This window comes from Tarenaya hassleriana, unplaced genomic scaffold, assembly GCF_000463585.1.
Source record: "Tarenaya hassleriana unplaced genomic scaffold, ASM46358v1 Cleome2, whole genome shotgun sequence".
Classification (NCBI taxonomy): Eukaryota; Viridiplantae; Streptophyta; class Magnoliopsida; order Brassicales; family Cleomaceae; genus Tarenaya; species Tarenaya hassleriana.
This window is the reverse complement of record NW_010965372.1, coordinates 9,175,353-9,196,110: the sequence shown is the minus strand read 5'-3', so window position 1 is coordinate 9,196,110 and position 20,758 is coordinate 9,175,353. Positions and strand designations below refer to the sequence as shown.

Sequence of the window (20,758 nt, the reverse complement as noted above, 5' to 3'; positions counted from 1 at the left end):
TGGAGTTCCGGCTGACAGGTAAACGGTCGGAAAGAGGGCGAGCCAAACGCCCAACCTTTCTCCTGCAGATACCAAAAAAAAGAAGTCAAGAATATCGAGCCAAACCGTCTATAATTGGATCTTTGAATCAAGATTTGTGACAAAACATGTCACTGAGAAGCATTCTTTTTTCGCACTTACCAAAAGCGGCTTGTGCAAGTTCTACGTATCGGTTGTAACGTTTCCCGGGGACGGCTTCGTGCAGCTGAACAAGGATCCACAATGTGTAGAGCTGCCAACAATAAGCTATCGTCAAGGCGAGTATTCCCCAACTCCTGCACGCAAGGATTCACATAGTTCATGTAGCAGTCTTAGGAGAAAGAACAGATTAGAAAACGGATTATGCGACTAACCAAACAGATTATTCGATCTACAGGCATTTGAATGTTCTTAAAACTATGGAAAAGCCGTAAACAGAAGCAGCCGGTAATGCATATGTCCGACACTTTTCTTGCTTCTGATGTGTAAAATACCGAGTTTACGATACACCAAAAGAGCTTATTCCATCGAGTATAATGCTGTAAAGGGCCATTCATCAATTCTTTCGCACTTCGAACTTCAATACCAACCAATCTATACGCTAAGTCGCTTGGTACCAGCTTCTTCGATGATCTCATACTCTTTCTTGCAAATTCCTCGGGTTCCATTCTATAAGGGGGGGGGGCTGTCTATGGCTTACCGGTGAACAGAAAGATTACTATACATCTATGCAGAAAGAACACAATCCAAGTGTTTCTCAAGGTTAAACTTCATCTGTAACTCAATGGAACTTACAACCACAGGACTCGAGCAAGATGTTTACAAACCTAAAGATTCAAATCTTTTACAGCTTCCGACATGTTTATAGTTATTTACATGCATTAAACTTATAAAATATATCATAATTATCTTTTGAGCATTTATAGCAAGGTATTGCAACATGGTTACTATATCCAACAGTCACCCGTTTTAGGTAGTGATTATTCAAATATAAAATTGAAAATTTTGAGAAATCATAACACTATGGTACATGTGTATCTATCTATATATATATAGTTACATGATTACGTTACAAGAAAACATATTGTATATGAATATTTTATGGGTGAAATCTAACATCAAAGAGAAAAAGATATGCCACAAACGAACAAGAAACAAAATCTAATGATAAAGAAGCTCCTGTCTTAATCCAAATTAAAGTATAAAGTCAGCCATCGATTTAGGACTGGCCCCATATATACGAAGAATCATGCCAAATAAAAAAGCAAAAAAATCTTAAATTTAAAAAAAATAATCAAACACATCATTATTTTCTTCTAAAAAAACTGGTAATATGATTTTCAGGGACTGGAAAAAATTTCCACATTCTACAAAACAAGAACAATCCTCCTCTTTTGTACAAGAAATTGATCATTTGTATTACAATCTATGTCTATGCATTAATATTTGTATATTTTGATAGACTAAACTATAATTTCCCCATTTTTGCCTAAAAATCAAACTTTATAATTTCGCATTTTTCTAATGTAAAATTTCCGGATAGAAGACTTATTCGAATTAACAGAGAAAATAACACGAATTTTTCTATTAAAAAATCTTAAGCAATAAAAAAGAAACAAAAAAAAAACAAGTCTCCTAATCTAATACCTAATCTCGAGGAAGAAAGAGGGACAAAACGCGAGAAAACTCACCATCCAAGAAACGCAAACGCTACGGGGAGTAAAAGGGCCTGAAATCCAACACCGGCGTTCAGATTGTGAAACGCAGCGTAGTGAGCGTTTCCGTTTCGCGACTCGGTGATTGGAAGCCAAGCGTCCTGAGGGTTAAGCTTGGTGAGATGGCCGACTTCTTCCAGGTAACCCTTCATGTTCACCAAAACGCGTTTCATCGGCGTTCCAATGGGGCTCAAGAAACGAGGCGATATAAACGAAGTCGGCGTCCAAGCCGCCGAAGATTTCGCGTCCTTAGACGCCGGACGCGGCGATCTCTGCCCCGACGGCGTTTGTATCTCCGGCGTCGAGACTCGCGGCGTCGCCGGTATTGATATCAGTTCTGTTTCAGGTCTCTCTTCCATTACCGCGTTTGCGTTTCGGTCGGCTGCGATTTCGATGGGTTTCTCTCTGTTTTTGACTGTGAGTGACAGAGAGAGAGAGTGAGTGACTGAAGAGCAGCGGCTGAGTTGAGTGTGAAGAGAAATGATGTCTCTTTCTCTCTCTCTACTTATTGTCCTTGCTATTTATTTTTATTATCTTTTAGCCTTTATTTTAAAAAATTTTATACTCGTATTTGGCTTTTATACAGTTTTTTACATGATTTTTTAATCACATTTGCCATACATCAATATCCAAAAAATATAAATTATAAAGACTTTAAATAATCTAAACGTTTAGGTATATTGATATTTTATTATTTTGTTTGAATCTAGTTATTATATTAAAAATATCTTTTTTTTAATAAAATTTAAATAATAATAATAATACTTTACAATTCGGTATAATATTAAAGCCTTTTTTTCCTTTTGAAGTTGTTAAACTTACGTGAATAATAATGGTCAAAGACGGACGATGACATGCCCCAATTCATTGATGCTAACAGTCTTTATAAGAATTCATGGACGATAATAATTATGTTTATTGATTATATTTGAAAATATGTAGTTAGTGTGGTGTATAAAGTGAATAATTTCATTTATTATGCCGGAATGATGATATTATATATCTGAGAAAAAAATTAGTATTTTGATTTATTAACACGAGAAGATAATCCTCTTTGCTATCGGAAGAATCACTCCGCCCTCTCCTCTATAATTATTCATGTGTATATAATATATATATATATGTATATTATATTGCTATTTAGGCTCTTTTTTAGTATACAACTAACTATATTAAATTCAAGAAAATAGTAACGAAAAAATATAAAAAAAATCTTTTGCAAAAAAAATAATAATAAGTAAAACAGTTTGGTTTTCGATCCAAAATTATTCACAAAAAAGTCACGTGATCAAAATCAAAGAACACCATTTCATACTGACAGTTGCACTCGTTATGTCAAAAAACAAACACTGACGGCAGCATATGTACGTGAAGTGATTGGCTGAGTTTATCATGAAAGTCTGGAATTATTCAATCTCCACCGTTGATTTTTCCAAGCGATGGACCCATTCTGTCATTCGACGGCCACGATTGCAGCAGTGAATTGTAGAAATTGACCGTTGTTTTGTTTGCTTTCCGATGAGTACGAACCGTATACGTCAGCGCGTGTTTATACGCGCTTTGAAGCACGTGGGGAGCGTGGGTAAGCAAGCGTTGAATGGTGGGGATCAGCAAAGAAATCATGACCGTTCATTTTGTTTTCCAGAGTGGGATCCTATTGTCTACTTCATGTTAATTTCCATTTATACATTTTCCTTTTTCCTTTGTAAAATATATTTATACATTTTTTTTCAAGTTCAATATAAAGAAAAATACATTAGTCGAATTAACGTATCAGAATATCTCATGCGTTTGTAAGAAAAAAAAATTGCGGACCATTGTTTTTCCAATAATAATTTGTCAATTTGCATGGAACTATGTTATAATAAGATAAAGGCAAATTTATATGCCAAAAGAATATATTGTCATGTTATAATATATTTACGCCAATTATTTAAAAACCATTAAAAAATATTCCGATCTGCACAGGATCTACCATATAAATAAATAAAATGCCATATTATTAAAAACAGGAATAATTATTAAACAACATAGATTTGTAACTGTTGTAGCATTTAAATGTTCAATGAATTTATTACAACAATATTAATTGTATATTGATTTGGCTTGGCATACTCTTAAATTGAGTTGATTATAAGGCATATTTGGGATGTTAGTGTTAGGATTTGACAAATGTTTGAATTATCTTTAAAATTTATATATAACTTGATTAATTTTCGAACCAGTATTTATATAATTCAAAGTGATTACGAAACTTTGAATTTTTTTTTTAAATATTTTTATAAAATCATTTATTTACATTATTTATCTTATACAATAAATTATTTTTTAAATTGTATCAATAACTATACTAATTAAAATTATAAATTTATTTTAATTTTATAAAATCATTTATTTTGGTTTCGTTCGGTGAAATGCACGAGCACACCCATAATACTTCTGGCCGCAAGGCAATAAAATATCTTCCAGACGGCACGATATAAATTAAAAACCATTAATATTTATGATAATATTTTTTATAAAAGCAAGCGATTCATTATATAAATATTTACCGTGGGAAAAGTTTTTGCATAGAACAGAACAATTACCATGATTTTATTCGGTGGAAAAAACGGCGTGATGTTGTTTTCGGAGAGGTGGGGACAAGAGAACAGCGTGCTGTTTTGACGATTCGTGTGTTGTAGCAGCAGGGAGCAGACATGATGTTTTAGCATACCATCATAATTTTATGGCCACTTTAAAGAAACTTATATTATGATTCTTGATTTTTTCATAAATATCAAACAAGGTGACAAGTATTTCTGAATAGTCCAATTAAATAATGATAACCAATAAAATAAAAATTACTTATTTATAAACTCCGAAGCTACAAATAGTTCAACATTTTCCAAAAAATAATGGATTTGGTCTCTAAATCATTTAACCACATTGTAAACATATTCATCCTTGTTTCTAAATGGGTTGTTACTCCAACTTCAACTTTAAAAAATCCATATTCACCGTGAAGTCAGTTTTTTTTTTTGCACTTTTTGTATATTTATTATGCATTTTTTTCTATTTTCAACCTGAAAACTTTGATTTACCAAAAAAAGACTGAATTTTTCAATTTTAACAAAAAACACTAATTGTTTTTGTCAAATAAATATTAAAATTTTTAAGTTTACCAAAAAATACTTATATTTTCTACGATTATCAAATTAAACAAAATAAATTGATGTGATATAATAAAATGTAAATACGTCAAATTATTGTAGTTGATTTTTTTACAACCGCAGATAGTTCATATATTTTTTGTATCAATTAAAAAGTTTAGTATTTTTTTAAAAATCTCAAAAAAAATTATGTATTTTTTTGAATAATTTTAAAAATTTAATATTTTTTTTTAGATTCATTTAAAAAGTTTTATGTTGATTTGACAAAAAATTAATATTTTTATCAAAATTAGAAAGTTGAGTGTTTTTTTTTATAATTTCTCTAATAATAATAACAACAACAAGTGGAAGCGGATAATCTAAAGTTGAAGCCAAAGATGGTGAGAAAGGTATTACCCATTTATCGAAGTAGATGCAGATCCATGAAGCAATTCGTTCAAACGTCATTAGTGTTCCTAATGGTAGCTGAAAACTTGTTAAGTAGTTATTACCACACTACTTTCTTTTACATTTTGTTTCCCTGTTTTTTTGTATCATCGATCATCTTCCGACAACCTTGTTCTTTTCGATCATAAGATGGAGTAGCTGTTCTTTCGTCCTTATCCATTGTTGCAATAAGTTATAAGAAACTGTGGGTTTCATTTCATGATTCGAGTCTATAGATTAAGACCGATTTCATGATTTCAAATACGTGTATTTAATCGAGTTCTTGCTAACAATAGTTTTTTTTTATAATTTATAATTCCTTTTCATTTCTATTTCATATATAGATGTTCAATAGAGCTTTTCCATGTTTCGGCTAAAAAAGTGTGGATATTTTTATTGTTGAAAAAGATTATATAACGTATGCAAATCGTTTAGGAGGAAAAAAACAAAGCGTGGAATTATTAACCATCATATTTATACCACTGATTACTTGTATAAGCATAAGCAAAATAATAAATTTTTTTTCGCAAAGGCTATTATAATAAATTTAAGTTCCATTTTTAGGGTTTTGACATAAATCAGATTAGATAGAGAGATTATTATTACCAGGAAGCAGTGAATGGTGAGGGGTGTTTTATTTGTCAGCTACCGTTCTTTGAAGGAACTGGCATCAGATTTGGAGCGGCTGAGATGCCATGGAGGTAGGCATCCTCTCAGAGGTGATTGTAGGAACAATGATGATGATGAGATCTGTTTCTGTCGAGTCGAGATCGACGTTAAGCAGTTTATTGAGCCTGTAAGGCTCCGTTTTTCGTTCTCTTCCTCCGGATTTTCACCATCCGGGTCGTGGCAAACCTCTGTGATCTTGAGAGACTCGGGAAGAACGCAGCTGCATAATGAACCTGGACAATAAATATAATAAGTGGATTGTGTGAGAGAAGAAGGAACATTGACCCGACATTCCATGATCATGATGACGAGTTCGCTCGGCCTAAGACCGTTAAGTCAGGATGCAATTTAACATACATAACCAACATTTCCGGAGAATCTGTTATGAAGAGTTGAATGGCATGACACAAAAACTAGTCCTTTTCCAAGGTTCTCACCAACATAGGTAGACATAGGTCGGGTATTCGAAAGTTTACCCTACAAACTAAACTAATGATCAGTGCATCAGTTTGCAAGGGTTCGAAGATTTACCTATTTCCGCTAGCCGATTTACCCATTTGGGGATTCTTTTACCAGTAAGTTTGTAGCAAATGTCTTGGCAGAAATGGTTGCAGTTCTTGATGATCAAGTGATACGTATTGCCATAGTAACTGCACGCCATGTCCTCCATAAACTCCCTCACCTGAGCAGGGTTTAAACTAGTGGTTCCGATAAATATCGATTTCTTGAATTTGAAGCCAGGGCATTGTCGTGGTTCAACCTCGAAAACACCACTAGTTGGATAATCATGAGCTCCGAATGCGTATTCTACACCATGAACTGTGTAACGAATGTCAAAAGACGAGAGAGTTATAGATATGACTATAGAAGTTTGTTGAATCGCCAAGAAGGTTTTAAACTGGACACTTTGAACCGCATCACATTGATGTTCCGTTTGCGATGAGAAAAAAAGAAAAAAGAGATTTGTCCTAAAACGTACCTTCTACACCTGAGTGAAATATGCCGAGGCCTGCCCAATAGATGTAGCCGTTAATAGGAGTCAAGTCATAAACGCTGAGATACACTGGTGCACGCCCTGGACCACAGTTAGATGACTTCACTTTGGAAAACAAGCAAAAACGTGCAAATGATTTGCCTTTGAGATGTAGGGGGGCGAGCAATTTCCAACGTCTTTTTGACCCAAGTTTCATCTTTTCTCCCAACATCGTCTGAAATTCAAGAAATAGTTTTGACCTACCTGTCCCTGTAGAAAATAATTGTTGTTGAAATATTGACCTGTCTGTTAAGAAACAATGAATAGCCAAAGCAGCAAATATCATGATAACAGTTTGTAACTCCAAGGCAATCACAAGAGAAACCAAACACAGAGGCGAAGAGATGGGCCCTAAAGACTGCATGCAGAAAATGAAGAAAACATTTGATATTCAATCTTCAATTAAATCTTCCTCTCCGAGGAAAAGCTACTTATATGCAAAGTGCTGGCGAGAAACGACATCAGGCGAAGCTAGGAAATAAGTCTGCTCTTGACAAGAGCACATTGGATGACGGGTTGTTTATGCAGTTACTGTGTATGAAGACAACTTTTACCTATCCTCTTTTTCTCTGACTCAGCCTGTCTTCAACATCATATGCCTCTTCATAGGGGTTATCCTGTATGTAAACATCAATCATCACCAGACGCTAAGGGAGCACAAGGAAGGAAATGAAATGTTCTTGTTTAATCTATCTTGCTAGCTGGCACAGATACAACAGCTAATTTAACAATCAGCAACCATCTCTTCGGCCGGCTTCAATCATTTAACACAAGAGGGCATATAAAAAGAGAGGGCATAGAAAAAAAATAGCCCATGCATCCTAACTTACACAAAACGATTCTCATTCTATTGTTTCAGTAAAATCTCCAAAGGATTTGGCAGCCTAGAAAAGTGTCCCCTAATCATCTGATTTATGATACTTTGTGTAACTTCCTATATATTGGAGTAAGTTCAACTCCAAATTCCCACGGGAATATCTAACTCCCTCGATTCATTTGTGAAGCTAGTACAAAATGTGACATCAGTACTATAACAAAGGGGAAAAGTTTCAAATGCTGAAAAGTACCATAAAATGTGTTTTTATCCAACAATTTTTTTTTAAGAAAAAAGTATGACCAGCATTTCAATTACAACACAACACAACAACAACAACAACACCTTAATCCCAAGTTAGTATTTCAATTACAATATCAGGTCTTATTCCCAAGGACTTGCTAACATGTTAGGAGTGGTCAACAACATAAGATGTAATGACATATTAAATAATGGGCAACATAAGAAGATAATATACAGATAGATTAGTAGGGTTAGGAGACAAGTCAAAGCCTCAACAACTCATTCCAACTAATTGAGGCTGACATAGCAAATGCATCCAAATTAGGGTTAGGAGACACCATTAATATTAATTTAGTCCCACAGTCAAAACTTCATGAACCTGTCAATTTCAATCCAAACCCTTTTATCCATGCAATGCTTGTTTGTGCCAGACCAAATGTATTCACACTTGCAGAACACATAACTTGCTGATGAGGTTTAGCTCAAGTGGAAACTGTGGAATCGGAATTGCCAGCCACTGGATAAAAGGCTCTTAAAGTTTTGGCTCGAACAATCGGCAAGCAGTCTTGGCAACAAGTTATAAACAATTTCAGGACACTTTCCTGAAATGGCAAGTCTTCTTGATGCAGCTAAACCAGTGAAACTTAGGGAAAATGAAACGATGCTTCATGGGAAAAAAAAAAATCTAATGCAAATCAATATAGAAACCGCAATAACACCGTTTTGCCAAGTAAAATTAATTTCTCGAGATTCAGAGATTAAGTCTTGAAGCTACTCGACGGAGGACATTGACGGTTCTAGGGTACAGTGCTTCTAGATCTGCCGAAAATGACATGAAAGATAAGAAATCATAAACAAATTCGATGGTGCTCTCTCACTCTGCTCAACATTTCACTTCAATTTCTAGGAAAATGCTGACCATGGATTCGGTCTCCGGTATCTGTTTACCTAGAAATCACGAGAGGACGACGGAAAACACAAATTCCTAGAAACCTCACCGGAATCTGCACATGAACTTGAGAATGCACACCGATACCAAAACGGATCTAGATATGATATGCCAAATTCTAGGTCACTATTGCCCAAAAAAAAAAGACGAAATATAAAAAACAAACGAAATGTAGAGAAGCTTTTTCCAGGAAACTTACGAAATCCAGGAAATCGACATTACTCTGGGAAGCGGAAAAGCGCAGCAACACGGAGCATTTAACTACGAATCACCTGAGTCAGGAACTTGGAAAATTTTCACTCTTGCTTCTTCTTTCTCTCTCCCCAAACAAGAGATAGTTTTTTTACAGAGAAAAATTCGAAATCGTAAAGCAACAAACGAAGGGGAGAGTTTCGGAGAGCGAAGAAGAACGAGCTCCCTCCTCTCTCTTCCTCCCTCTCTTGTCTCTCTCTTCCCCTCTGTGCGTGTGTGTTTGTATTGTTTCCCTTTTTTTATTATTTTTTTTCAATGTTCAATTTTGTTATTTTAGTTATAGACTTACGACTTATTTTTTTAATAAAAATATTTTTAAATTTTGATAAGTTAAAAATCAAATTGAAACAAATAATATATAATTATATTCAAAATAAATTATATATAAAAAATAAATAACAATAATTTTTCAAATAATCAATTTCAAAATAACTACAAAGTTAATAAAAAATATTTTAATTGAATAAAAAATCATAATAAAATTCAATATAAAATAATACCTTTCAGAGAATTTTTATTGCATTAAATTTTACAATTATCAAATGGAGGATAGGTTTTTATTTTGGACTGGCAATGTTCTATCGTAATTATCTTCACGAATTCTATAAATTGTCACTTTAGGCCAATTTAGTTAGTTAATTGATAATATCATATAACCAATGTGATATAATGTTTTTCTCATGACAAATTCCAACCACATAAAAAAAATAATCTAATAATTAAAAATTCTTTTGAAAAATGAATATCCGTGTGGAAAAAATTAGAACCGAACCATGATAAATTGAAGGGAACAAACACTAGCAGAAATGAATATCACCAAATCGGTAAATCTCAATAATCAATTCAAACAATTTAAAACACTTGCAAATTCTACTTCTAATTTAGTCAGTCTATATAAATTTTACAAAATTTTATTCATTTATCACGTACAAAATTTTCCATATACGTAACCTATTTCTATCAGTATATATAAAAACGCAATAAAAAATTACTAAAAATATCATTGTTTCAGTTTTTCAACGTTAAATCATTAATTAACGACACTATTTTATTGATTATCTGGATATTGGAAAATAAATACGAAAGATAAAAGTATGATTATAAATTTCATTATATGTATTTTTAATAAACAACATTCATAATATAAATATTTTTTTTATTATTTAACAAAACAAAAAATAGTGGGCCTAATAAATAAAGCCCATAAGCTTTATATCCAGCAAAATTCCTCTCCTCCATCTTTCTCCCCTGTAAGATTTGAATTTACGCTCTTTAGGTCATGAAAATATATCAGAATTATTCACTGTAAGACCTTATCCGTGGTTAGATTCTTGCGAATAGATGCTCTGTCTCTGCTGCTGTCAATGGCCAATGCAATATTGCAAACGTTTTTTTAATAAAAATAATTTAGAATAGAATGTTTTTTTAGTAATTAGATAGTTGATATTTTTTTATATAAAAACTAATAGTTGATGGATTTTTTTTATAACGAGTTTAAAATGAAAGATCGTTTTTGAATAAATTATATAGTTTCTATTTTTTTTTCAATATTAATAGTTGAATAATTTTATAAATAAATTTAAAACTGTAAAATATATTTTGTGTAAGAAGTATAGTTTATTGTTTTTAGTTTGTCGATAAAAATAAGGGAAATTTTTATATAAATACATTAACTTTTTAAAATATACTAACTAAATAACTTAATTTTTAATTTGATAAAATAATGACTCAAATCTTAAAATACATTAAATTAATATACCAATTTTTGAAATTATGTCAAACTAATATATTAATTCTTGAAATTAAAGTCGATTTCTAAGCAAAATTTAGATCAATTTAAACACTTTTGAACACATGTATAGGGATTTTGGTTGTTGGGGATTATTTTAATTTTAGAAATTGAGAATTTATTTTTTTATATTTTAATATTTAGAGTATTATATTATCAAATTAAAAGATAAGATATTTAATACAGTTTAGTTATTTATATGATATTTTAATAATAATAATAATATTATTATTAATGGCCGTGGCAGCAGTAGCAGACGACCCCGCGCGGCCTTAGTAGAATTCGAAACTCTGTTCCAACAGACGCATCTCACCGCTCTTATTTATTTATTTATTTATTTTAATTTTTTTAATTCCCTCAATGAACTTCACCTCTATTTCCCCCTCTTCTTCTTCCCGCTGTTTCCGCTTACCTCACGTCTCTCTCTCTCTCACACACAACCAAACGATAATCAAACCCAGCAAAAGCCCTAGAAAATTTCCCACGTTTTTCCCCTCCCATGGCAACGACGTCGAACTCCGGCGAAGATCTAACCATCTCTTACAACCACTCTCCGTTCCGCTTCCAGCTTCTTCAACCTCTTTCTCGCGATCTTCCTCCTCCTACGAATTGCCTCTTCCCGACCACTTCGCTGCCGTCTTCCGCCGCTCAGGCGCTGAATCCGCCGTCTGATCACTTCCTTGCTCAGAGTTACGATGAAGCTGTGAGTCCTGCGTTTTCTTTGGTTGATCTTTGTTTCTATTTGATTTTTGGTTTTGTCTGACTTAGTGTTGGATCCTGTTTTCTTTTATTTTTCTCCGAATTTGGTGAATATCGAGTCGGACTTGGTGATCTATGGTTCAGCTTTACTGTGGACTTGGATTTGGTTTGAGTACCACGGCTGTGGATTGGGTTTTTCCAAAAAAAAATTTCTATATTGGGAATGGATCCGTCGTAACGAATGCATCATCCTCTATGGTGAAGTTGTTTTTGATTTGGGTTTTAATATTCTCAAGATCAATGTCTAACATGTTGTGGTCGATCGGCGGGTACTGGAGCTGTTTTGAGAGCACGCACTCGTAGCTTTGTAGTGTTCCCGGGTGCAGCTGAATGTTTAAGCTTGGTAGAACCTTTTTGCTGATTGTAGAAGGATCATAGAACGTGTTTTCGTAGCTTTTCATACTTAGATATACTTGAGGATTAATTTGAAGAGCGAATGGGTTGGCTTTATCAGCAGACTTGGACCTGGTTTTGTATGCAAGACTTGCTTGATTACTTAAATCTTTTAGGAAGGGCAATAAATGGTACATCCTCAAACTTCTGCAGTTGGGTGATATAAAGAATCATAAGAATCAGTGTGGGAAAGGCATATCTGGGGAGAGCAGAGACGTTGCTACGGTATCTGTGAAACTAGAATATCCTGAAGGTTTTGGTAGACATGGCAAGAAGGCAAAGGGTTTTAAACAGTTCAAGTCTCGAAATGGAAAATCAAAGGCTGGTAAGCCTCTTTGCTCACTTTCTTAAATTTAATGGTTAAGATGCTGTTGAAATACCTTTCGCTGTATTCAGAGCACCATACTGATCGATTTTTATACAGAATCTTCGAGTGGCCTGAATGCAGCTAACAATTGCCGATATGACAGTTCCCTAGGTATCTCCAAACCATTGAGTGTCTTTGAATGATATAATGCACAGCAATGTGAAGAGTTATTTGTTTTTACTATTTATCTCATTGTTATTGTGTTTGTGTATGGAGACTACAGTTAGAAACATTGCAGCTTCTCTTTTGTTTCACAGGTTTATTAACGAAGAAGTTCATCAATTTGATCCAGGAAGATAAGGATAGGACACTTGACCTTAATTATTGTGCTGAAGTTTTGGAGGTATGCACTGCATATGCTATATAGAATAGATAGTGACCTAGGAGTTAACATCATAAGATGTTTTTAACCTAAATGTACGGATTTGTGGATCAAAAGCTTATCTTAAAAGAATCCATTAATTGAATGTAAGATGCACTAATCTTTGCTTCCAATGGAGTAATTGTATATTTGCGAATTGATCAATTTGGGGGGATCAACTTTGATGTAGTTATTCCTTTGAGCAGGTACAAAAGAGAAGGATATATGACATTACAAATGTCCTTGAAGGAATTGGATTAATTGAGAAAACTACGAAGAACCATATTCGCTGGAAGTAATAACGACCCTTTCCTCACTTTGATAGGTCCAACTTGTTCAATTTAAGGTCTTCTCACTTCTTGACCATTGATGCAGAGGTTCTGACAGTTTTGCCAACCTGGGAAGTCAAATGTCTAGGCTGAAGGTTAATACACACAAGCAATCATACCTCTTTCTGATGGAATTTAATATATTGGGACGACCGTCACTTGAAATTCATTATTGCATTTTTATTATTTCCAATTGAAATAACCATTTCTCTTTTATGTTGATGATTGGGAATATGAGAATCTGTTTGCCATTTTCCTTAGACTCTGGTCCAGTGATTATTATCCTTGAGCTGCTGGATTATTTTTCAACATCGAAGCCTTCATCTAAATAACTATTTACATCTCTATCTATTGCAGTCAGAAGTGGCTAGTTTGCAGTCTGAGGAAAGTCAGCTGAATAACCATATAAGGTTGACTGTCAATCTGTTTCCTAAGATGCTTGTCCATTGTTCCTTTTCTGATGCTGTCAGAGATATGATATCATTCTATATCCAGGGAAAGACAAGAAGCTCTTCGGGCTTTGGAGGAGGATGAAAATCAGCGAAGGTATTTGTCCCTCCTTGTGTCATTTTTATCTTCTTTTATTTATACATATCCATATCTAACCGAGAACTTTGCAAAGCCCTGACATCTTTGATCTCATTATCAGGTACCTCTTTGTGACAGAGGAAGATATCACGAGCCTCCCGTGCTTCCAGGTCCTCATATATGCCTTTTAGAGATCATTTGAGTGTTAGAGATTATGTATGTTTGTGCACTTGTTCCATTGAGGTTCCAGATCCGGACGCTTTTAACATATTTCTTGCTATTCTTTCATGCAGAACCGGATGCTTCTGGCAGTTAAGGCTCCGATAGCTAGTTCCATTGAGGTTCCAGATCCTGATGAGGTGCGACTTTCCCTGCTTGGTATAGTTTCAGATATTGTTAATGACAATCATATCAGATAATTAAAGGATCATCTTGGTGGGTAGGATATTGGTTTTCCTCAACGACAATACAGGATGGTGGTCAGGAGTACAATGGGACCTATTGATGTGTACCTCATAAGGTACTTCTGGCATTTTTTCTTGCGGGTTTTCAATTTTTGTTTTCCTTATTGTAATGGGTGGTTGCTAGTTTGTTTACTTGTGAGATCGGGTTCTTCTACATAAATTGGCAAAAATGATATTTTTCTCCTGATTGCAGCAAATACGGACAAGAACACGGAGATGCAGCTGATAAATTGTCTGATCATTCGGATCAGTTGTCTCACAAACATGCCCCTTACGCAACAGCCTCTTCAGCTTTGTCATTAGGCCTTGATGAAAATCATTACAACAATTCCCAGTCGTTCTCTTCAAGCATATCGGCTATCCAGAAAATAGTAACGTCAGATACTGATGTAAGTATATGAGAAGGGCATATAAATGCAATATAACAGATGCACACACAACACAAAACTATACCCATGTATCACGTTTCCAACCTCTCTTGGAAATGAAAGTTTAGCATATGAATCATACCAATACATGCACTTGAAACTTTGCGCACACACACACACACAAGTATACATAAATAAATTCATTCACCAAAGCTTTCTTTCTAGTTTACTTACTCCTGTTGTACATCATGTACCTTTCTCTTGCAGATAACTGCCGACTACTGGTTCCAGTCAGATTCCGAGGTTAGCCTCACCGACTTATGGGGCAACATAAGCTGAACTAAAACAGCCCCTTTGGATTCTCTAACCAATAATTCACGTGCCGTTAGAGGATGGACGTGAAACCCGAATGACATACAAATTCTGGGATGGTTTCCTGTGCATATAAACCCGGGGCAGTCTCTTATTTAACATCAAAGATTCAAAGCCACCGAGGATCCTAAGTGCAGGTACTAAACCTCTCGAGAATATTTAACTCATCCGAGATAAAAACACGTTTGGTAGATCACACTGAACATTTGCCGTTAACTAGTAAGTTTAGATAATGCCCGGGGCAGTCTCTGTGGAATTTCTCTGAGTTTGCGGCCTCTGACTTTTTCCCCAATTGAGGCAAAATGTGCTTCGTAGTTTCTCAACATTTTTTTCTTGCTTTATAAAAGAAAAAAGCCCATTTCAAGGATTAGTTAAATAAGATCTATGGAAGATAAATGGACAAAGTTCGTTTCGTAGTTCAGTTTGGTTACTAGGTTGGTGTACTTCCCACTCAGTTTTAGGTTCTGAGTGAGTGGTATGTTTTTTTTTTTCCTCTGTGTAAGATTTTGTGGGATGTCTCTTTATATATCTTTTTTTTAGTTAGAAATCATCCTACTGTTAAAATGAAGACAATTTACATCCCCTCGAAAATAAATTGATGCAGTAACAAGACGGACATCTCACTATGTTCCACGTGGCATGGCATGGCATGGTATATATATGTATAGGTATATGTGTATGTATATATATATATATATCAATTACAGCTCTAATCAGGTCGGGCCGACCCGAAATTACGGGCGTCAAATTTTTAAGCTTAATCCCGTAAATTTATCGGAGAGACTGGGATTGGGTAACGGGTCATGGGCTAAGTTTTTGTTGATAGAGAGAATGAGTCTTATTTCTGTAACTGGTTTTTAAATTGTTTAGTTTAATTTGGTTATGTTTATTCGATTTTATAATTTTTTATTTTTTTTTTTATGTTTGTTCCATTTTAGTCCACTAAATTTAATTCGACTCCTAAATAATTTATTTGATTTGATTTAGTTTACGTTTGTTAAAAGAAATAAGGTCAAATTGTAATCTTGTATTACTGATGAAAATATATCACCTTTTCATCCTCTCAAATCTTTGGACACGGATGGAACATATTACTAGGAATTGGGGTATTTAACACTGAAGGTGAACAGTTTAGGTTTAAAACCCGGTTTCGAATTCATCGCGGAGTAAATGTTTGGATATTTTGCGGTATCCAGACATCTATTCTACCTTGTTGGGCATTCAAATGTTGGAATACCTACGGAAAAAAGAAACCCTTAATTTACCCCTTCGGATATCCACTGATTAATAGTTTGCGATCCAAATTCATCCGAACTTAGATTAAAAAAACAGAATATTTGGTTTCTGGTTCGGGCCTGTCCGAATTTTTTTTTTGGATTTATAACACCAAATCTAAAGTTTGACCCCATAAGATTTGGGTTCGGGTTTAGGTCAAACCAGTCCAATTCTTTTATTGTTTAGACGTTTTAATATTTTGCATTAAATTTTGTTTTAAAAAAAATAGATCTAAAGCTTAATTTTTTCGAAAGTCTAAATTTTTTCGGAACGATAAATTTAGGTATAAAGTCTGATATTTTTTCAGTAGGTTAGGATTAGATTTCGGACCAAATTGATACCCTACCCGACGTGTCATTATGGAAAAGAAACAACATTAAAGTTAGCTTTTGTATACATTAAAAAAAAAAAACAGAAAATCAACTCTCACGTTTTGCATATTCAGCATTCTCATGATTTATTTTAACTTTCTCTACATCATTACCGTTATAAATAAAACCTCGGGAGTTGGCGTAAACAGGATATGACCGTTGGTGGTGTAACCTCTTTCTCCCATTGCTTTATGCCTAATTTCAAATTCAGTTAAGCAAATTAATAAAAGCTTAAAGTCAATAATTCCCTGAAAATGCTTTTCCTAATCCCTTGATTAGGTTTTATCCAAATTGACATTAATTTTCAACCGCTTCTCCACCAATATACATTATTATTCCCCGATATCAGGATTAGTTATGTGTGTAGCGGAAGCAACAAACTAACTAATCCCCAAAATCTATCCATAAACCCTTAACAAATCTAACCTAATGCGATATTTAAATAAAATTTCAAAAAGTCAAATTAACAAATCTTACCTAATAATGTTAGATTTAACCAAAATTCTAAAAGTAAACTGACATTTCCCTAATCTTACAGTATAAAATCACTCATTTTTCTAAAAAAAGTCATACATTACATCCTATTCGTACAAAGAACAGTTTGACTTTTAATTGCGAGTTACCGTTGGCTTTTGTCCGATGCGGACCCAAAGATAGTGGGAGGACTGTTATTATGTTGTACAACTTGTTAGATTAATATTTCAAGGCAAATTTTCTACGGAATACAAAAGGGATTGAAAAAAAAAAACTAAAGGGAAACCAAACCACGTTGATGAGGTTGTTGTCTCTCTCTTGGCGTATGGAAGGACGTCACATTCCAATAAAACCCACCAACGAATATATATATATATATATCCACCATATCTCTGTAACCAACCTACCATGGCATCATCCCCCCATATAATTCAACAGATTTTACATATCAATTTTCCAATTTAGTTCATGTGAATACTAACAAATATGAAAAGAAAAGAAGATCAGCGACAAAGAAGACCGGAAAAAAAACGCTATATGCTTTTACCCTTTTGGCTTTTAGCGTGTTTCCGCTGAACGTGTCTTCCTCAACATTCCACGAGTAACTCTTATCGTTTCCTCCATGATCGTCTCCTCCAAAGGAGACGACTTCGGGTTTGAGTTCTCGTTCTTGCTCTTGTCGTCTGGTTGGGATGGAGATCCCACGGCTTTTTCGATCTCCATTGGTTCAGCTTCGGTTGTAGGAATCGATTTGGTTGGAATCGGAATGGGGGCAGATACCGATTTTCGGATGGTTTGGGTATTACTAGAGTTTTGGGAATCCGGGGCTGGTTCAGAGGTAGACGTTTTGGGTTTTAGAGGGCTCGGTTTTCTGGTGACCTCACCTTCGTCTTCTGGTTCACTTGAGGACGAACTAGATGTCGGTAATGGTGGTTCTTCAGACGCTGATTGTGGCATTTTAGGGGCTTGCTTAGGCTTAGAAGTTGAAGGTTGGTTAACCTTCGGGCCGCGTTTCTGCACCACAAGCAATATACGTACGTCACAACAACTCAAACATGCTAAGGTACATATGTATGCATATATATTTGAACTTAACGTATCTGGTAATTGTGCGTCTGGAATTAGCGTATCTGAACCCATAACCACAAGATATCTAAGCTGAACTAATTGAGAGACTATACGCCTCAAACATTTACAAAGGAATCATCAAATTGAGATCACTTTTTGCAGGTTTTGAGTTGTGTGTTGAATAGTATACCTGAGGCGGTTGTGGCCTTGGAGTTGATTGTGCGGCGATATACTGCAGAATGTCAAAGATTCGGGTCTGCCCGTAACTTGCAACTCTTTGCCAGTATATAACAACCATATCCCCAGCGCTTGTCCTTAGCTCCATCAAGCTACGGTCTATGTCATTCTCATGCTTTGCAACATATGGTCTGAAGAAGGAATCATAGACATAGGTAGTTCCCTGAATAAAGTCCAAGGAAAAGAACCATCACAAAGGGTCAGGACCAGAGGATCAATCAGTGACAAGTTTCTCTGACCAAAAAAGACAGCTTACCATGGTTTTAGGATACCAAAGGTAAATAAAGAATGCCAACTTAGCTTCACTGTACATCGGAACCCTTCAACAAAGGAAGACAGAGAAATCGTATGAGAGAGTTCAGCAACTGCTCATCGACAGAGAATGAAGACAGCTCGGGTTAGAATCCCAACCATGAAACAAAAGCATCCCCAACTCTCTCAAAAACCGTCAAGCAAGCAACCAATATCCTGCGACCAGGCAATTAAGTGAACCTTTGAAAACAAAAGAAAGAAAGCTGTTTTTTCAGTTAATCTCAGAAATGGTTGACACTGGAGATAACATACCAGTATTGACACCAAAAGCGGAGTTGCTCAATCTCAGGCTTGTTCTTTTCAACAGTCTTGTAGCATTCATAAGCAGGATAGGCATAACCAAAAACCATCCTGCCAGAATGTGGGAACCACAAGGAAATATAATCAAATACATACTCCTATACCCACAGTGTATAGGAATCAAATTCAAGGAGGTTGACGAGTGGAACCATACACCAGTCCTCTTGTAAGAAAGGATCCAATCATCTTGTACAACTGAAACAAAAAAGCAAGAAAACTGGCATTGGTCACCAACATTGATCATAAAAAAATGTCGGAATGGGCAAATAAAACCCTGACTTTGTCATGACACAGGCACAACCAGGGGGAAACTCATAAAGCAAAATACGCATCACTATAACCAGAGGAGCAAGCAATGTCCAATGGAGAATTTGCTCACAGCTTTTAGGCTTACTACTATCTTCAATTAGCAAATACCTAAAACCTCGATTCCGATCAAATCAACCAAAACCCCGGAAAAATGATACCGAAGACGACATAATCAGACCAAACAATTAAAAACTCACCATTTCTGATCCCAATACCGACCAAAAAAACTAAACCATACGGCAATCGATCGAACTAATTTGGAGACAGGAGAAAAAAGAGCACAGAAAATCACAAACCGACAAATACCTCTTCTCAGATTATCGATGACTAAAACAAAGAGAACACAGCAGAAAACCGCACACAGCACCAACGAACTCGAGATCGGAAAGTTCGCCGTAGCAAGAGAGCTATCGCCGGAGGTCCAGTGCACGAAACGACGCCGGAGATGATGCCGGAGAAAGGAAATAATGGGAGACCCGTAAAGAAATGAGGATTTTTGAGTTCGTATATAACAAAGGAGCAATTATCGAGTGTTTCGCGTTCAATAGCTCAATAATACATATGAGCATTTTCAGCTGTACGATCGAAATCCAACGGTCAGATGTTATTAAAGTGACACTCGTCCGTTTATATGTCACTGTAGAGGATTGCTTCTGGGCCTAGCTATCACTACAAAGTGGATGATGAGAGAGAGAACGTAGTGGATAACGAGTTACGAAATTGCCCCCGTGGTTCGTTAAAATCACGGATCCAGGATTTTCCCGTTGGATAGAATGAATTAGTTTTTTTTATGATTTCTTTTCATATTTAGTTCCTTTCTTAGCTCTTTCTTCAGCTAATTCCTTGCTTTGTTTCATCTTTCCCTTTTCTTTTTCTTTTGGTGCATCTTTCTTATCCCAAGGTAAGGCAAATATATTTGACTATTTGAGTTTACTTAATTAGTATATTTTTTTTTGTTTCAAAATTAATATTGTTTTTATAACATTTTAAGAAATCATGGTATTTATATACTATTTTGCTTTTGCGTAATTAAATGGAAACGTGTAACAAAAGCTCTATCTTGTGTCACCTCATTTGTATCTGTTTCACATGTTGAAAACATGATTTAAGGAAAATGGAATAGATTCGAAATAAATTAAATAAATAATGTATAATTAAATTCAGGTTAAATTATAAAAATAAAAAAAATGATATAAAAAGTCGAATGAGTATGATTTTTGAAAACGAAAAAAAAAATAACTGAGATTTTCTTTGAAAAGTAAGCATTTTTATCACTAAAACTAAAAATCAACCCACTGAATCCAATATAAAACAAATGAATGGGTATAAATTTTTATACCTGAAAAAACGATCCGAAAATAATCAAACCAAACAAAAAATAGCCACCCTGGTGAGTAACAGCAAAATACAC

The 20,758-nt window shown here is 34.8% G+C and overlaps 4 protein-coding genes across 5 annotated transcripts in view; 1 reads left to right on the top strand and 3 right to left on the bottom strand.

Moving 5' to 3' along the window:
- LOC104813199 (lysine histidine transporter-like 8) overlaps positions 1-2,208 on the bottom strand; it is a 3,782-nt gene extending 1,574 nt beyond the window's left edge. The window contains exons 1-3 of the mRNA XM_010540754.1: positions 1,710-2,208; positions 181-314; positions 11-62 (exon numbers count right to left, since the gene is read on the bottom strand). Coding sequence (XP_010539056.1) covers positions 11-62; positions 181-314; positions 1,710-2,092 — 569 coding nt within the window. The 5' untranslated portion in view covers positions 2,093-2,208. The remainder of the gene's footprint in view (positions 1-10; positions 63-180; positions 315-1,709) is intronic.
- A 3,556-nt stretch (positions 2,209-5,764) lies between these two features.
- LOC104813197 (deSI-like protein At4g17486) lies at positions 5,765-9,496 on the bottom strand. 2 transcript variants are annotated; one of them, XM_010540752.2, is made up of 5 exons: positions 9,219-9,496; positions 7,568-7,630; positions 6,960-7,223; positions 6,512-6,799; positions 5,765-6,213 (listed from the first exon to the last, which is right to left on the bottom strand). In XM_010540752.2, the coding sequence occupies exons 3-5, from the start codon at positions 7,183-7,185 to the stop codon at positions 5,957-5,959; spliced, it is 771 nt and encodes a 256-aa protein (XP_010539054.1). In that variant the 5' UTR covers positions 7,186-7,223; positions 7,568-7,630; positions 9,219-9,496; the 3' UTR covers positions 5,765-5,956. The 2 variants fall into 2 exon arrangements, with proteins under 2 accessions (XP_010539054.1, XP_010539055.1); XM_010540753.2 differs by lacking the exon at positions 7,568-7,630.
- Positions 9,497-11,437: 1,941 nt separating this feature from the next.
- Positions 11,438-15,371, top strand: LOC104813196 (transcription factor E2FC-like). The gene is made up of 13 exons (XM_010540751.2): positions 11,438-11,763; positions 12,366-12,537; positions 12,637-12,690; positions 12,837-12,922; positions 13,147-13,235; positions 13,316-13,364; positions 13,627-13,679; positions 13,765-13,815; positions 13,919-13,967; positions 14,091-14,156; positions 14,241-14,317; positions 14,455-14,650; positions 14,897-15,371. The coding sequence occupies exons 1-13, from the start codon at positions 11,560-11,562 to the stop codon at positions 14,966-14,968; spliced, it is 1,218 nt and encodes a 405-aa protein (XP_010539053.1). The 5' UTR covers positions 11,438-11,559; the 3' UTR covers positions 14,969-15,371.
- A 2,097-nt stretch (positions 15,372-17,468) lies between these two features.
- LOC104813195 (HVA22-like protein i) lies at positions 17,469-19,837 on the bottom strand. The gene is made up of 7 exons (XM_010540750.2): positions 19,654-19,837; positions 19,193-19,233; positions 18,991-19,089; positions 18,838-18,894; positions 18,683-18,746; positions 18,380-18,589; positions 17,469-18,135 (listed from the first exon to the last, which is right to left on the bottom strand). Exons 2-7 carry the CDS (start codon positions 19,222-19,224, stop codon positions 17,680-17,682), a joined length of 918 nt encoding a protein of 305 aa, XP_010539052.1. The 5' UTR covers positions 19,225-19,233; positions 19,654-19,837; the 3' UTR covers positions 17,469-17,679.
- Positions 19,838-20,758: the final 921 nt, after the last annotated feature.

Bases quoted from the DNA above. Each gene is read 5' to 3' on its own strand.
- LOC104813197 (XM_010540752.2), bottom strand. From the start codon at position 7,185: ATGTTGGGAGAAAAGATGAAACTTGGGTCAAAAAGACGTTGGAAATTG. The intron at 6,800-6,959 runs GTACGTTTTAGG...TTCGTTACACAG, and splicing joins ATTTCACTCAGGTGTAGAAG to TTCATGGTGTAGAATACGCA. The intron at 6,214-6,511 runs GTAAATCTTCGA...TTTATTGTCCAG, and splicing joins AAATCGGCTAGCGGAAATAG to GTTCATTATGCAGCTGCGTT.
- LOC104813196 (XM_010540751.2), top strand. From the start codon at position 11,560: ATGGCAACGACGTCGAACTCCGGCGAAGATCTAACCATCTCTTACAAC. The intron at 12,691-12,836 runs GTATCTCCAAAC...TTTGTTTCACAG, and splicing joins CCGATATGACAGTTCCCTAG to GTTTATTAACGAAGAAGTTC. The intron at 14,318-14,454 runs GTACTTCTGGCA...TCCTGATTGCAG, and splicing joins ATTGATGTGTACCTCATAAG to CAAATACGGACAAGAACACG.
- LOC104813195 (XM_010540750.2), bottom strand. From the start codon at position 19,224: ATGATTGGATCCTTTCTTACAAGAGGACTGGT. The intron at 18,590-18,682 runs GTAAGCTGTCTT...GACTTTATTCAG, and splicing joins TTTGGTATCCTAAAACCATG to GGAACTACCTATGTCTATGA. The intron at 18,136-18,379 runs GTATACTATTCA...CTTGTGGTGCAG, and splicing joins CAAGGCCACAACCGCCTCAG to AAACGCGGCCCGAAGGTTAA.